Source organism: Vipera berus (assembly GCF_964194415.1).
Source record: "Vipera berus genome assembly, chromosome: 2".
Classification (NCBI taxonomy): Eukaryota; Metazoa; Chordata; class Lepidosauria; order Squamata; family Viperidae; genus Vipera; species Vipera berus.
This window is the reverse complement of record NC_138203.1, coordinates 74,382,730-74,400,318: the sequence shown is the minus strand read 5'-3', so window position 1 is coordinate 74,400,318 and position 17,589 is coordinate 74,382,730. Positions and strand designations below refer to the sequence as shown.

The following is a 17,589-nucleotide window of genomic DNA, read 5'->3' as shown; positions in this document are numbered from 1 at the left end:
TGACACATATACAAAAGGGGAAGGGCTTTCATTAGGTGGTCCTGACTATCTACTCTTTTGACTCCCTCACCCCTAACTCCACCTGACGTTCCTGTCTGCATAACAAAGTTTAATCTGATTTACAGAGACCACTTAGAGATGCTGTCAGAATTCAGTATCCTTGAACATCCTGGAGAACTTTCAATTTACTGTACTTAGTAATCCATTTGAATTGGTTAATCTAAATAATGTGAAAGTGATTCGTATAGTTAATTCAGCAATTGCTAAATTCTCTCTAATTAGGAGGAACATGGCTTCTTTGGTCCACCTATAAGAAGATGGTTGCAGGATATATATGGAAAGAAATAGGACTGAAAAACTGGTTAAAACAATTTTAAAACTTATTGCATGATAACGACAAGAAACTATTCTTTTCTGCTACTGTAACATTAGCAAAATGGTATCTTGGCAGAGCCATTCGGGATGGTGAACTCTTGGGATCTTGTCATGTTGAATTTTGCTGATAAAATTATTTCTGTCTGTTCTGATTGTTTACTCCATACTGGGAGTTAAATTTGTAAGTGTAACTAGGCTGTCTAGTAATTATATAAGTTATTTGGAAAGATATAAAGACCAGCAATGTTTTGATTGCTCTCTAGAAGTTATAGAACACATATTGCAACTCTAATAAGCAAAGAGACATCATTTATTTATTTCAAACCCTATTACATTTGCAGACTATTATTTATAAAGGGAAGACAAAATTATTTTTCTATATTACATTAATTCAAAACTGGCCTGCTAAGCAAAGATATGTAAACTGTAATTTTATAAACACAATGAGGCATTTATTGTACAAATTGCTTTCTCTTTCCCCAAGAATATCTTGAAAAAAAAGTTTAAAAATAGATGCCAAAAATATCCCCCTTTAAATATACATGCCCTTTCCATTCCTAAAGATATCATTCATTAAAAACACCTGTCTTTTATTAATACCACCTCCCAAATCCCATGTTAACTGAAACCTAGCCAAAGAGTACTACTAGTAGTACTGTAAGTAGCAAAGGGATAAATAGTGTGAAAAGCCCTGTGCAAAGTGATGATAGCACAGTACTTACAGATTGTAATGCTCTTTATACTTGCATTTGTTTTAGCGAATGCTGTAGGAAGCTAAAACTGATGGAAGTTGTACAAATCATTTGGGGACGAAGATTCCTATCTAGATAGGTAATTTTTAAGTATCAAGGAATTGAGGCAAAGCACTTACTGACTGCAGCTCTTACTCCTGCTAGTCAACACTTTTCCAAAACTGATGTTGATCAAAGCAAATTGATTCAAATGTTTAATAAAGTAAACCCACACTGGAGCCCTAGATCAAGACATTTCAAAGGATTCCGAATACTTTGGAGAAAACTTCTCAATATACATTTATTTAATCCATTTAATCACTCGGTAGACGCCTGAATAAGAGAACATATCTTCAAACATTTTACATTTGTTTTTCTTTGCCCAGCAGGAAGTAAATTCATGCTCTTCATACCCCAAGAGAAAGTGAACCTGAACCCTTTCCTTTTTTTTTATAGTCCTTTCTGGCACTTCTTTTGGAATGAGGCTTTCAGGAAACTGCGGTAGCCGGGGTCATCCACGTACTCATTCTTAAATCTGGAGCTCAATACCCGCTGCCTTTTCTTTGGTCCTTGGATAATATCGGCACCATAGAACGTATCTTCAAACCTCATATCAGAAGCTGTAGACTAAAAACAGAGACTGGGAATATATTTCACAATAGAAAGCCCCTCCTGACAGGTTTTTTTTCCTGCCTTCATATAAAACAAATCTATTTAATATAAATCCTATATACCTCTTAAAGGGTAAAACCTTTCAGATTTAATGGCCACAGTCTATCTTCACCCCAGAGTCAGCCATCATATGACGCAGTCTAGGTCAGATATTGCAGATTTTTATATGCCGAAGGTATTTTTATCTAGAACAAATATGGGATATGAAGTGCTAACTGTATCTTATCCTAAGGTCTTCTGATGAACAGTTCTTGGATTCTTTTTATACTTACACATATACACAACATACACCTTCCTTCCTTCCTTCCTTCCTTCCTTCCTTCCTTCCTTCCTTCCTTCCTTCCTTCCTTCCTTCCTTCCTTCCTTCCTTCCTCTAAACAATTTATTTCTCTGTTCAAAAGTTATCTTTCCCAAACTGGAAATATATTAGTTTCTTAGTTGTTGAAGCACGTAGATTAGAAATATCACCAATTAATGTAATTCCTATTTGATATCTTTCTTTCTGGGAATCTGCTCTCACAATTCCACTGTACACATGAATAAAAAGCTTTATCAGAGTCTTCTGTTGCTTTGAAAATATTGCTGCTATATAGGAAATTATCTACTTTTATTATTATGAATATCTATGTAAGGTATGGATTTGCCTAAAAATCTACTAGATATGCGCTTGCACAAAAATGCCACCATATTTTGTTCCTAAAAGAATACTTTGGCTGCGGTAACCTTCCCCAAAACATTGCTTTGCAGCAGAGATGGAATACAATTCAGCTATAGAAATGGATGAGAAGTTGTTTTGACAAATATAAGCAATCTACAAATTTGATCAATCCATCCACACCATGTTACAGAAAAATGACTGTAAAACCTGCATATTCATGTACCTTCTACTTTATACAAATACATATTTACACACATTTTCATGCCAAATTCATACATTGATATAGAAACAACTTGGCATCAAATATGTTGTTGGTAAAATGCATTGTTGAGAAAAGCAATCAAGCCAGTCTGCCTACCCTTAGCTCTAGTTCAATGTATTGGAGGAGAACCAGAAAGTTGGAGAAAGTTGGACTATTGTTTTACAACAGGTGTAGGGTAGAAAAGACAGTTTATAACTGAGAGTTTAGCTGCAATTATATAAATTGGGGTTAGCTTTAATAAGAAGTATTGTATGGCAAGTTTGTTTGTGATACAGAAGTGCCAACTTCCTTTTATTATTGTTTGCTTGGATATATTTCTAAGTACAGTAAATATCAGTAAATGCTTGCATGGTCAAGGGAAACTAAACTATATACTTGTACAAGACCTCAGGAATCTTGAGGCACATAATTTTATAATATAAATAAGCAATATAATTTCCACCATCACATTCTTCTTGGATTATTTTCCTCCTGCTTGCCTCAATGTGATAGGGAACATATATTTATAAACCGATGTTAATTTTGATCTCTAACACTGGCAGACATTTAGGCAATAATATAAAAGTACTGAATCTTTATAAACATTTCTTAACATTATAATGTATGTCAAAGGTTTGCTTTGTGAAATTTTGTCCAGATTTGTAGCTCTAACACTTTCTTTGCAAATACTTACAAAACGGGCTCTCACTCTTTTGGGTAACTCTTCATCAAGACTGTAAAGTTCTTCTCTTTTTGTTGCTATCTGTGAGCCATCTTCAAATTCTACCTGATAAAATAAATGAATTAATCAAATAATTATTAACTGTTATTTTCATGTGGCAGTATAACTAACTAAATATTTCAGCTGTTCGTATGTAGGGTATTATCCCCATGATGAAACAATCATGTAAAAAATACTATAAATACTATAAAGGAAAGGAAATGTCAAGACATTAAAATTAAAGGCTTTTTAAAAAGTACAATAAGCAGTTAAGAAAAAGGGATAATGTATTTTATTATTTCTAAATTGTGCCAAAATGCAGAATGATATTTGTAAGCTTCATCTAAAAGATTTATTTAATTTTCTCCATAATTTATCTGGGCACATCTTTTCACTTTTTTGGGCAACACAAATGCCACAATAACAAGAGTTGAAAGCAATATAAAAGGAAGCAAAATTTCTCTTTTTACTATCTCCTACAGCCCCCTTTTGCAGAGGCCAACCCTGGACCCCTGTATACTGGACAGTTATCATCTTATCTCCAACCTCTCCTTTGTAGAGAAAGTTGTTGAGAATGCGGTTGGACGCTAGTTGCTGAAAATCGTGGACAAAATGGATTAGCTGGATGGGGTTTAGTTTCAGACCAGGGAAATAGTAGAGAGACAACACTGATTATGCTGGATTGTAACCTGTAGCAGAGTCAGGATGGAGGTGGTGCATCCACCCTCGTGCTCTTGACCTCTCAACAGCTTTTGTTACTGACAACTGTGGTATCCTTCTGGATCAACTGTGGCTAGGAAACACTTTGATGCAGTGGCTCATCTCCCGCCTCAGTGGTCAGTTCCTGTCGGTGTTGACAGACGAGGAAAGGTAGCATCCATGGTTCTCACTCGAGGGATGCCTCAGGTACTACTTTCCTTTAGCATCTACATGAAACTGCTGTAGTCATCTGCTAGTTTGGGGTTCGGTGTGACCAGTAAGTAGATGTAAAGAGTAAGGAAGGTAGCCTTGACTAGATTAGACCAACCATATAATTATTGAGCCCCCAAAATGAGATAAAGATGCTAGACAACATATGAACAATGACTTAATACAACATTTGAATGGAAAATTTACTTAGCCTGCTTCTTTGTGCTTTTGTTTGTGCTTTTTTAGTTTATGAATGAAAGCACAGACATCTATAAAAGTTGGGAGGGAAGGATTTCCCATCTTTAGATTGCCAAAGCCAAAAACTGGGAACATCTCTGAAACAAACAGCTGTTAAAAGGGGAAGTTTTAGTGAAGTGTTTTATCAAAGATAAGACTGTCGCTATAGGACTTTTCTTTAAGCTTATTAAAAGGGCCAGAATCTCGGCTCCTCCATTTTGTGAAAGCTCTCAAGCCTAGACTAAGGATCACTTGTGATTCTAAGAAAGAATGTAATTCTGGGATACTTTCCAAGGGCCTTGAGTATGGTTTATTTCTAGCCAGAATGAACGAATATGTCCAAGTTGGCATGTCTATTCAGGTTTACAGAAAGAATAATATACAATGTTGAGTCACTTAGTGGATAACTAGAAGTTGGGCTAAGAGCAAAACACACAAGGAGATGTCTAGTCTGTCAGACCTCCCTAGGAGAGTGGGCAGAAAACATGTAAAAAGAGAGTTTCTCTTCACCACATAACATCTGACCCAAGGTTTTAGATCTCTATTCCAAAAAGACATTTGACCTAAATGTAGAAGCAGTGACTGGTAGTAGAGAATTTTCTTAGCACAAAATCTTTAAATCCTGAGTAGTGGGGCTAGCAGGTGTCTGCATAAGAAAACATATCTTAGCTGACTGTACTTTGCACATGGAAGTTTTCCATCACAAATGCCGAAGCACTCAAACAGTTATGCAGCATATTAAAACAGCTTGGTGCATTTTCCTCCAATTTTCCAAGTGATAAGCATTAATCTTTCTGTTTTCAAGGTTATGGAAGACTTATGTCAAAAGGAAGAAGGTATGAGTGACACTAAAGGAAATGCCAGTTAACAGAATCTGATGGAACATCTTTAAAATAGTCTGTTGAGAAGATGAAAAGCTTTATCATGCTTAGGTTTAGATCTAATCCAGTATGAACTTCTTTAGCAGCAAATGAAAAAGGGAATGTAGCTAGGTGTAAGGAATGCTAAATTGCTTGCCTGCTGCTGCTGCTGCATTAGTTGTACCTTCCAAAAGTTCTAAATTATTTGATACCATTTTTTAATAAACAGATGTGGTAATTTGTACCTCTACAATTATTTTGTATTCTTAGCCAAATTCATTTTTTAAAAAAGTTCAAAGATCCTATTAAATTAATTATATTTTATAAAAAATTCAGATACAAAAAAATTCTACAGGAAAATGTAAATCCTATTCAAATTCACCTAAAGCATATATGAGAAGAATTCTTAAAATTATATTGACCAGCTCTGCTCCTAACCTCCATGTAATGTTAGAGCCAACCTAATTTTTTTATTATTTAGTGTTGCATTTTGTCCCATCTTATATGCAACACAGTACACATAGGGATCTTCCATCCACACATCAACCTGAGGAAATGCAGCAAGCTGAGAAAAAGTGATTGTCATAAATTAAGTCAGATTTGAAGCTGGTTCTCCTCAGCTGAAGCTCAATTTTGTAGGGTCTATAAACTAGACTCCTGGTGACCATTTTGACTAGTCAAAGCACTTTTCTACACAAAAAATTCAGAAGTGATTTGCCATTGCCTTCTTTCCAGGGTTGAGAGAAAGTGACTGGCCCAAGGTCACCCAGCTGTAAGAATTTCCAACTTTCTAGCCTTGTAGGTTAACCAAAGTGGGTCTCTGGTAAATTACAATGTAATTCACTATATTCCCTCTGATTTCAGAGAAAATTATTAGATGGGCCTGTGATTTCCTGGAGTTATTTCAGAGTTATTAGAAGTTATTAGTAAACAACTCAGTTCTGAAAACTTAACATTACCCATAATGGACAAATCAGAAGCAACTACTAATCTGGAGGAAGTCATCTTGGTATACATTTTCAACTTTTCCATGTGCCACTGCTGTTACTTGAAAATAAATTGGAAAATAACTCCAAATTGTTGAGTTCTAATAACAAGCAACAGTTATTCAGCTGGGTTTAATATAGAGAATGTTAATATATTCCCAATGAGTCCAAATCTGAATTAGGATTTATTTGCAACTATAAACCACCAGGTTTGTCAATCACTGTCCATATTAATTGATATCAGCCTCAAGAGATTTACACACATAATAACATAAAACCACTAACACAATATTGTATCAGTTACATTTGCTATTTAGCTCTATTTGTCTTTGTTGTATTAGAACATAATTAATTAGTGGTTTAATTGGAATTTCTGTAAAGTATTTGATTAGTATACAGAAATTTAGTTGCTGTCATAAGCTCACACATGCCAAAAGATTATATTAGAAAATGATAATGAGCTAACGTTTGGGCTTGTATTTTTTCCTACAAAATTTAACTCTCTACATTTCTGAAAGTCATGGCAGCCACGTTTTCAAAAGTCATTAAAGTTTGTTAAATATATTCTTTTTAATCCTATAGTATCTAGAATCTACACATTTTGAAAAATTACTTATAGGGGTTGCATAGATGTGTAAATAAGCCTTTCTTCAATATTTAACACTAAAATACTGGCTGTAATAAGATTATTACCGGTACATAAATATAAAAATATAACTATACTAGTAGCAGTGTATATTATACACCATGTGTTGACTTTATAGCTGAATTCCATAACACTAACACATGGACAAAGTGATGAAAATTTAACAGAAATGGACAGGAGTTAGACAAAACTCCTCTGGATCTGCTTTAGAATGTTGAGCTGAATATCTGAATATTATATATTAGAATAAATTTCTATGACTTATTGATAAATAGTTTTGCATGAAGACTACCTTTCCTACCACTCTAAGCAAGGAACTGTGCTACTTTAAAAATAAATGAAGCTAGAAAATTCTTGCCATTGGACTGGAATATACAGAATTCCAAGTTTGAAATAACATCATAGTACAGCGTACTATTTCATAGAAGCAAAAGTTATGGGGTCATCTAGCTCAATCTGCTGCTCAGTAATTGGTTCTAGCTTCTTCAGAACTACAAAAACAAGATTAACAAAAATAGTTACTATTATTAAATAATCCCAAACATATGAGTATCTTGGAATAATAAATGAAACTTACGTTGTACATATATGCTACGTTGGTTCCAAGATATTTTGCACCATAAAGTTTTCCATCTGACCATTTCACTTGAACAACCTCTCCCTCTGCAGGTGGGCCAAGCTTCAGGCAGTCTCTGCTCTATTTGAAAAGAAAAAAAACATGTTCAATCAATAACTTAAAGGATAACTTGTGAAAAACACAGGAAACGAGAAACACCGAAATGAGAAGAGATTCTTGTTTTTATCATGGTCTTACACTCTTCTCTTCCTCTCTGAAAAAAATGCCTGCTACAAACAGCATATATGAAAAGTCTAAAGAGCACACACGCACATATTGGTGATTATGTGTGAAAATGTAATCAAATGCATAGATATTGTCATAGAAAGACTTGTCATGCACCACAGAATACAAGGGAAGGGACTATGGCTACAGAGAAGATTTCTTCTTAAAGCTAACAAAATGTACTTGCTCAGCATCTACAAGAGAAGGTAGCATTGTTTCAGTTTGTGAAATATTTATACTCCCTATCTGTCTGTCTGTCTGTCTGTCTGTCTATCAAATATGTATAGCTGCCCATACAAATAAAGTGTCCTTGGGCAGCATACAACCATCAAATAAAACATCAAATGTAAAAACATCAAATATAAAAAATATAAAACCCACATTAAAAGATATTATAAATATGCAACTCTAGACGAAGAGCATAAAAAATGACTACCTCAGCAATAGAGCCACCTAAGCTCTGGGAACACTAGGCCTGATAACATAACCTGGTCTTGAGGGACTTCAGAATGTCAAAAGGGATAGAGCCAATTTAATCTCAGGGGAGGGGAGAAGAGAATGTTCCATAAGGTGGGTGCCACAAAGGAAAAGGCACTTCCCTTGGAACTTATCAAATGTAGGTCCCTAGCTGAAGGTACTCATAGCATATCTTCGCTGCCAGATTTAATGAGGTGCATCAGTCCCTTAGACAGTTCAGGAGTTTCCACAACCTTTCCGGTTTTGCAGACTGGCAAAGGGTAGAGAGGGGATGGTTCTGTGCGAGTGGCTAGCAAGCGCACATGTGCAGCTCCATTTGCACGAACACTGTGTATGCACACAGGCCGCTGACGGAAAAGGAGCACATGTGTATACGCTCACCTGCTGCTCATGCAAGTGGGGATGCACATGCCTACATGCTCGCCCACCATTTCCATGGCCCGGGTTTAAATAGCTCACGGCCCACTAGTGGGCTACGGCCCAGAGGTTGGCGACCCCTAGTCTAGGCCCATGCCATGAAGATTTAAACCGGCACTTTGAAGTAGATCCAGAACCAAACAGGCAACCAATGTGACTTGTGGAGCAGAGGTGTAACATGTGGTGTTCTAGGAATGCAAATAATTGCCCACGTTGCTACATTCTGTACCAGCTCAAACTTCGGGATACTCTTTAGGGCAGCCCCATGAAGACTATGTTGCAGAACTCCAATCTGAAGGTGACTAGGACATAAGTGACTAAGCAGAGCCTGCCTGTCCAGGAACAGGTCAATTGGCATACAAGATGAAGCTGTGCAAAGGCCTTCTTGGCTACAACTGTCACCAACTCATTGTGCAGGAGTTAGGAGGACTAGCAGATTGTGCAATGGGTGTGCCAGGACAGTTCAATCCTATTCAACACCAAAGATGGCACAGAGCTGGAATCAATTAGAAGTCCAAAATCCAAACCTACTCAGTTATGCCAGAGTTCAACTGAAGCATGTTATTCCCCATCTAGATCCTCAAAGTCTCCAGTCACCAGATTAAGACATTCATGGCATGGCTTCATTTGCCAAGGGTAAAAATATCCAATTGCATCATATGTTAATGGATATATAATGTCCATCGATGAGCTCACCCAGTGGCCTAATGTAGATGTTACAGAGGGGAGAGAGCACCAAATCTTGTGGCATTTCATATAGTAGGGCCTAGAGCAGAACATCTTCTCCCTCCCTAATCATTACTCACTGGAACTGACAGTGAAAGGAGGTGAACCAGCACAACACCATGCCACCCACACCCAATGAGTAATCCTCAAGAATACCATGGCCAATGGTACTGTAAGTTGCTGAGAAGTAGACAAGTATGGCTGCATTACCCTCACCTCACCTAGGCTAAAACATGACCAATGCTGTTTCCCTCCCATACCCAGGTCTTGACTAATCTTGACTTCATTCCAAGATGGAATCTTGACTAAAAAGGATCAAAATAATCTGCTCCTCCAAGGCCCTCTGAAGTGTTGCGCAAACGCCTTCACCCCCACCTTCCCTAAGAAAGGGAAATGAGATACTAGATGAAAATTGTGTAGCATGGGAGGGTGTGTGTGTGTGTGACAATGATTTCTTGAGGAGAGGGTGAACCAAGGCCTCTTTAAGAGGTAAAGGAACAACTGGGAACAAATCTGAGCAACTATATCTGGTAGATGCTGTGCAAATTCTTCTGCATGCCCCCTGTAAAAGGTTCTCCATGCCCCCTTTACCCACCCAAGAGGGCACATGCGACCCAAAACAGGTCTGTGGAGTAGCGATATGCCAATGCAATAAAGGCAGAGAAGTACTGATATTAAATCTAACTTTTCATTATCTTGAACATGCTGTCAAAAGGGATTTGGAATCTTTTTGAAATGTTTAAAATCTGCTTCTGAATTTTATGAAGATAGATCTTTTGATTGAATCGTGCTTGTCTTCTACCTTCATATTTGTGGGGGGCACATATTGTAAAAATGTGTATGTCTGTGTAAACACAATCTGTATTTATCTGTAAGCATGTGTGAGTGTATGTTTCTGTGTATTCCAGATAAACAAGTCAACCATAGTTTTCAAAGTTATATAATTTCTTCTGCACTAGATATAACTAAGGGAAGATGAGGGGGAAAAAAAGATTTACCATATAGTCTCCCTCAAAAAGAATGAGAAACTGCACAATCCTTCAGTTTAAAATCCCAGTGCTCTAGAGCAGTTTTTTCGGCTTTCATGAAATGTGGATTGTAGACACAGCGCTTAATTTGGCAGTGCATTATGAACCCACAGCTGCAGATCTCTTCGGATGTTCCCTCCTACTGTCTGAATCTTAATGCAGAGATTTCAGAATAGCTTCTTCACTCCAATGCTATAATGAACTTTGCTTTGCTTTTCCTCATTAACCTAGGCAGTCTCTCCCTCTCACACTCTTTGTTCCATTAGCGGATCCTCACCTATAACATGTGAGGAACTTCCTGATGAGTTGGAGACTGCAACTTTGCTTATTGATCCAATAGCGGCTGTAGGAATTTTTTTCACAGAGATATTAATGTCATAAAAAAGAAGAAACCAAGATCTTGGTGGAGTGCAAGTAGTAGTGCATTGGCTATAGGCCTATTATGCCCATTCCCATCCTTATTTTACTCAGTTTGCACAGTCACAATTTGGTACCATGCTGTCAGATCTGGAGTTGATCTGAGGGAGCACAAATAAACTGTGGGGGAGAAGGTGCTCCATTAATCGTGGAATGTCCATTTCTGCCTTATGTCCTTTTGATGGATAGTAGCATTTTTTTTATTCTTCATTTTATTCCTGATTATCTCTACCGCTCTTAGTAGAGCAATCCATTAAGATCTCTAAATCACTATAGTTAAAAGGAAGCTCAGTTTCAAAAGGAAAATATCAGATACCACGGTAGGAACAAATGACAATACACTGCTATTCATTTCTTTGACAGAGCCCAAAGGTATCTGACCGGCCCCTGTTGAAAACAAAGTGCAGGACAAGACAGATCTTTAGTTGGAGGCATCAAGACAGTTACAGAATTATTTTTATCCCATTATGGACATTGGAGTTTTTCACTGTTATAAGAAACATTTTTAAAGGCCGGCAAAATGGCCTTACATTTTCTATGCACTATAAGAAAGTAGATGAAACCTGTGAAGCTAAGTAGGGTTTTTGAAGATGATGATTGTTGTTGTTGTTGTTGTTGTTGTTGTTGTTGTTTTGCAAAAACTTTTGTTTTATTAGTTTTGCTCCATTGATATATTCTTGTAAGGGAACTCTTCCCATCTACCCCAATCCCATCCCCCTGGTCGTTCACAAAATTTGCAAACTATGCTAAATTTTAATTCCAGAAAACAATCAACATAGTTTGTAAATTTTGTGAAAGATTGCCAGAGAACAATTCCTTCTGAGTGGTTAAAATTACATGGAAACAAAATTGATCTCTTGAATATACTTTTGGACAGTTCTGAATACTAATAGTATATCTGCCAGAAAGAAAAATCTACAAGCTATTCAAACATCAGAACACGGAAACTGCTAGTTCAATATAAACCACTCATCTTAACATTTGGTTTTGAATGTAAATTTGAATGCATTATTTAATTTATATCCCATCTTATACAATTCAACGTGAAATAAATCAGTTTTTCTCAATTTGAGCAACTGGAAGATGTGTAGAGCTCCACACCCAGAATTTTGAGAGTTGAAGTTTATACATATTAATATTTTGGAAGTTCAGAAACACTAATATAAACAACCCTGCAAGGTGGGCTGGACTGAGAGATTGGAAATCGCCAAAAGTCACACAGCCAATTCTAATTCCAAAGGATGCACCGTAACTCATAGTCTCCCAATTTCTAGTCCACTAGCTTTAACTCTATAATGAATCAGCTCCCATATCAGTAAATCCATACAACTAACACTCTAAATACAAGTTGCTGTTTCAGTTTGTTCAGTATACATTCACCTGAAAGCTGTGTTTGAACTTTCCTAAAGAACAGGATTGATGCAATTGTTATTAAAAACTCAAACCCAACACATTTATTTCAGAAATAGGCTTATTGCAATTTATATACTCCTACTAGTAAAACCTCTATTACTATTAAGATTTGACTAAACAGGAAACTGGAATCCTGCACTGAGTAGGGCTTTAGAGTAGGGTTCTAGTTGTACTAGTACAAGCTCCCTGTTTTTATGGGTTTTAATTGTTTTTCTCTTTTTATGGATTTTGTATGCCACCCAGAGTCTTTCAGAATAGGTGGCCCTATTAAATTGAATCTATTAAATCAAATTATAAATTATATACATTGCAGAAAAAAACAGTAAATCAATATTTTTGAACCACTGTTGCTATATTTATACTGCCATCACATAATTCAAGAGCCTTGGTGGAGCAGTGGGCTAATGCCTCCTTAAGTAACACCAGCTGCCTGCAATTAGTGCAGGTTCGAGACCCACCAGGCTCAAGGTTGACTCAGCCTTCCATCCTTCCGAGGTAGGTAAAATGAGGACCCAGATTGTTGGGGGCAATAAGCTGACTTTGTAAAATGCCGCTTGGGGGAGGCCGAAAGCCCTAATAAGCAGGCATATACATAGAATGAAGGCTATTGCTAAGCACATTGATTTGTGCTTCTTAGATTGTAAGCCGCCCTGAGTCTTCGGAGAAGGGCGGGATATAAATGGGATTTTAAAAAAAATATATGCTGCTTAATGGGGGAGAAACAGTGACAGGAGAGAGAAAAAATTAAAAGATAGTGGAGAATTCCAATCTTAAATAATTATTCCTTATCAATGTATTTTTAATATGAAAATGGTAACAATAAGAAAAGTAAATGCTAGCAGAACTAGAATAATTTAAGATACCATACCTTTTTAGATTAGTGGGCTCATCGGGAATTTTGAGAACACCAAACATTCTCAAGTGTTTTTGTCAAATACTACTGGAAGGCCTTGCCCATTTTCAAAATGGCTACCATGAAGGACATAACACACAATTTTTTTTAGAATACAACCTGATACTGCCTCTAGATCCACGTACCCACTGTGCAACTTGCTCCCTTTTCTCAATGATTGATCCCATTTTTTAAGGTTACCATTCACAGACACAAAGAGATACAGGTTTGTCTTAATTCTTTGCTGCCATTTAGTAGTTGTCCATATCTTTGCAACTCAGATTTAGGACCTCTAAGCCAACCCATCATTTTTATTCACTTAGAAAGCTTATGTGATTACTTTGGGAGTCCTATACATTCTTTGAAATAAAAATGATTCCAGATAGTAACGTTTTGCAACACGTCAACTTCCTTAAAAAAAAGAAAGAAAGAAAGAAAGAAAGAAAGAAAGAAAGAAAGAAAGAAAGAAAGAAAGAAAGAAAGAAAGAAAGAAAGAAAGAAAAGAAAGACTGGACAAGTGGACAGAGAACTGGGTAGGTAAGATTGTCCAGGGGCATAAAGGCATCCTTGGCATAATGGATTACATGTGTGGGAATCCAACCTTAATGTCTTAATGAGAGCCAGTTTGGACTAATGGTTAAAGCACCAGATTAGAAACCAGGAGTGGTGAGTCCTAGTCCCACCTTAACCATGAAAAACCATCTGGCTGACCATCTCTCAGCCCAAGTCATCTCGCAAATTGTTGTTGTGGTGGGAAAATAGGAGGAGGGAGGAATATTAGGTATGTTAGCTGCCTAATTAGTTAGTATGTTAGTTATTTATAAAAAACAATAAAAGTGGGAAATCAATCAATCAACCAATTCTAGTAGTTGATGGGTACTTATTAAAAACTGAAGCATATGTCACCTTATCAACAACAGTATTTGGAGATTTCTCTGTGTGTACCTAAAATGTATTCATAGATATTTATTTTTCACAGTATACCAATTGCTCTCTCGGCTATATTTTGTAAATTGCAGTTATAAAGTATAAAGTCACACATTTTTCAAAACCAACAAATATATATGTTTAGCTCTGAACGAACGCCATGGAGCTGAGAACATTATTATGTTTAAACAATGTCTCAAGCTGTCTTGTTATTATACTGGCATTTTGTTAAATATATGATCACAACAGGTCCACAATTCCAATACAAAGGAAACCAAAGATAGCGATTTTGATGTTTCATGAAATGTAAATGTATTTCAAAAATGGAAAGTAGCCTTTACAAAAAATTCTTTGTTATATACTTTTGCTGTTACATATTTTCCATTTTTTTATGGCCGATGAGTTTAGAACCTTAAAAGGTGAAGTTTAATCACTGCCATTCTCATCTCACTGAAGGATCTCTGGACTATTCTATTGAATGGATATGGTTTCATTAGAGTCAACATAATTCTGTTAAGGATTTTGTGTATTAATGTTGATTTTAAAAAAAAAGAGAGAGAGAGGAAAAAGTATCCCTATATTTTTGTTCAGATAGGGGTTTTTTTGCAGATAAGAAAATATTCATTTTGGAAAAGATTGACCAAATGAATCATACATGTATACATTAAAATTAATTTGCTGCTGTGGCTGATTTCTTTGTATTAGTACAACTATGTCATGAGGTAATACATCTTTTATTAATGTTAAGAGCGCTACAACCAGCTAGATGAATTTAACTGAACAATGTTATATATTCAGGAGAACTGCATTGTTTAATGTAAGTATATTGGATATTTTTGAGATGAGACCAAACAAAAACACACAGGCTTTTAGAAAAATTCTCCTAGGATTCATGAAAATGCCAATTCATTCAAATAAGGTGTCAGAATCACAATTTTATAAACTGAAATAGTAACCTTCTGATACATATGCATGCACACACACACACACACACACACAGAGAGAGACACACACACAGGGGGGAGAGGGCGGGAGGGGGGCCTCTCTTTTACAAAAGTAAACTTCCTAACTGTGGATTTTTGTTCTAAGACTGTCCCAATTCCTTGACTGTTGGACCATGTACCAGGACCTATTCAATTTTCTGTAACTGCAAGGCTGACAAGGCAGAAGTGTGACAGAAAGCAAGATAGAAACATATTTTATTTGATTTTTATCCTGTCTTTATTTACTTTATAAGAAACTCAAGGCAGTGAGATATCTAACACTCCTTTCTCCTCCTATTTTTCCCCACAACAACCATGTGAGGTAGTGTGACTGTCCCAAAGTCACCCGGCTATCTTTCATGACTAAGGTAGGACTAGAACTCACAGTCTCCTGATCAGCACCTTAACTACTACACCAGGCTGGTTCTATATTAGGCTGCTTCAACATCTGACATGGAAAGAAGACAATCCTCTGCATTAAAATACTTTTCCCCTTGTTCCCACAAACAAAAAATTAATAGACAAACAAAGTGGGGGAAAAGAAACCTAGGCAGATAGTCTAAGGTATCTGCCTTTACAAACTGAGACGTGTAGCTATTGGCTCAATAAATGTAAGTTCTCTAGGTAGTCTGTGTGATTTCTTTTTCTGAACATAATGGTCTTGATGCCTAAACTGGTTCTTAACCAGTGTGTTGAATTTGAGATTGTATTAAAATATCATACAATAAACAAGCTTGATAGACAGAAAAATTAAAATGCCAGTTATGATTATGGAGATGCTATGGTGGGTTTCAATTCAAAGAGAATCCTGAATGTATTTAATTTTAAAATAAACTGCTTTTAATTTGTTTGATTAAACCATATATTTATTTTAAGGGCAACATCAATATGATAAAATATTTAGAAATGAGTACCAATTTATTAATAATGTATTTAATAAAATAATAAGAACTCAGTCTACAAGAAGTTATTCATTTGAATCTGAGTTACTGGATTTTGAGATTATTTATTTATTTATTTATTTATTTATTTTATTACATTTATATACCGCCCTTTCCCGAAGGACTCAGGGCGGTTTACATGGTGATTAAAAAACCAAAATACAAAAGTTAAAAACAAATTTTTAAAAAAATTATATGTGTCCCTGCCTAAATAAAACCCCAGTTAAAATAAGATTAATCCTCAGCCTGGGCCAGAGAGCTCGAAGAGCCAGGTCTTCAGGCCCCGGCGGAATGAACGGAGGTCGGGGGCAGTCCTCAGCTCCACTGGCAGCTGGTTCCAAAGGGCAGGCGCCCCCACTGAGAAGGCCCTATCCCTGGGTGTTACCCGCCGGCAATCTCTTACCGGTGGCACCCTGAGAAGACCCTCCCTGTGGGAGCGCACTGGACGAAGGGAACTTGATGCTGGCAGCAGGTGTTCCCTCAGATATCCCGGACCCAAGCCATTTAGGGCTTTATAGGTCATCACCAGCACCTTGAATCTCACCCGGAGGGCAACCGGAAGCCAATGCAGCTCGCGGAGTAGAGGTGTAACATGGGAGTATCGGGAAACCCCCATCACAACTCGCGCGGCCGCATTCTGCACCAGCTGAAGCCTCCGAGTGGTCTTCAAGGGCAGCCCCATGTAGAGAGAGTTGCAGTAGTCTAAACGGGAGGTCACGAGCGCATGAGTGACTGTGCGTACTAAATAATTATGGATTTAGTAATCAAATAACCCACAACAATACTACGGTTTAACTTCTCAGATATTGCTTCTTAAAATCACATTAAAATTGTCTTTGTAATTTTGATTTTCGTTGTTTTAGATTTTTTTAAAAAAATCACCACTTCCTGAATATTCATTTGAAATTTATAATCTAATCAACAAGGCCATCTCACGGTTTACACACTGTGTAGCACACTCCAGGTTATGAAAAGTATAGCAGCTACCTATTATGTTTAGTGGTATAGCTTAAGCCAAAATTTTCAGCCCACATATTTCTCCTGTTATTAATATAAAAACAAGGGCATTAAATAGTAACTATAAGCCTAAAAAAATTATTAATGTTGAATTATTTCAACCAGCTTTCCCAACTATAGTTTTCCTCTTGTATTAATATTCACTCCAAATGCCTTCTAGGGAAAACATACTGCCTCACTTGTGTTCCTATAATCAAGGAATATAAAGTTTAATATCCTTAAACCTCTTTTTTTTCCTAGCATTCTCATCAAAATATACACAAATAGGAAATAGTAGCTGGTCTCACATTAATGCAGTTGTGAACTAAACTGAAATTGTGCAGTAACCTGAACACATAAAAAGCATTTGGTATCTTTGTGAGCTAGCCGAACAGGGAAACAGATTAGAGAAATAGCTTCTTCAATAGCAGCAACACTGCTTTTGCACAACGTTTGATAAACAAGTCTTACCTGATATGCACACTGCATGGATTA

At 36.6% G+C, this 17,589-nt stretch overlaps 1 protein-coding gene across 1 annotated transcript in view; it reads right to left on the bottom strand.

Moving 5' to 3' along the window:
• Positions 1-675: 675 nt before the first annotated feature.
• Positions 676-17,589, bottom strand: part of KDM4C (lysine demethylase 4C) — a 218,205-nt gene continuing 201,291 nt past the window's right edge. The window contains exons 21-23 of the mRNA XM_081319370.1: positions 7,614-7,733; positions 3,372-3,464; positions 676-1,733 (exon numbers count right to left, since the gene is read on the bottom strand). Coding sequence (XP_081175496.1) covers positions 1,557-1,733; positions 3,372-3,464; positions 7,614-7,733 — 390 coding nt within the window. The 3' untranslated portion in view covers positions 676-1,556. The remainder of the gene's footprint in view (positions 1,734-3,371; positions 3,465-7,613; positions 7,734-17,589) is intronic.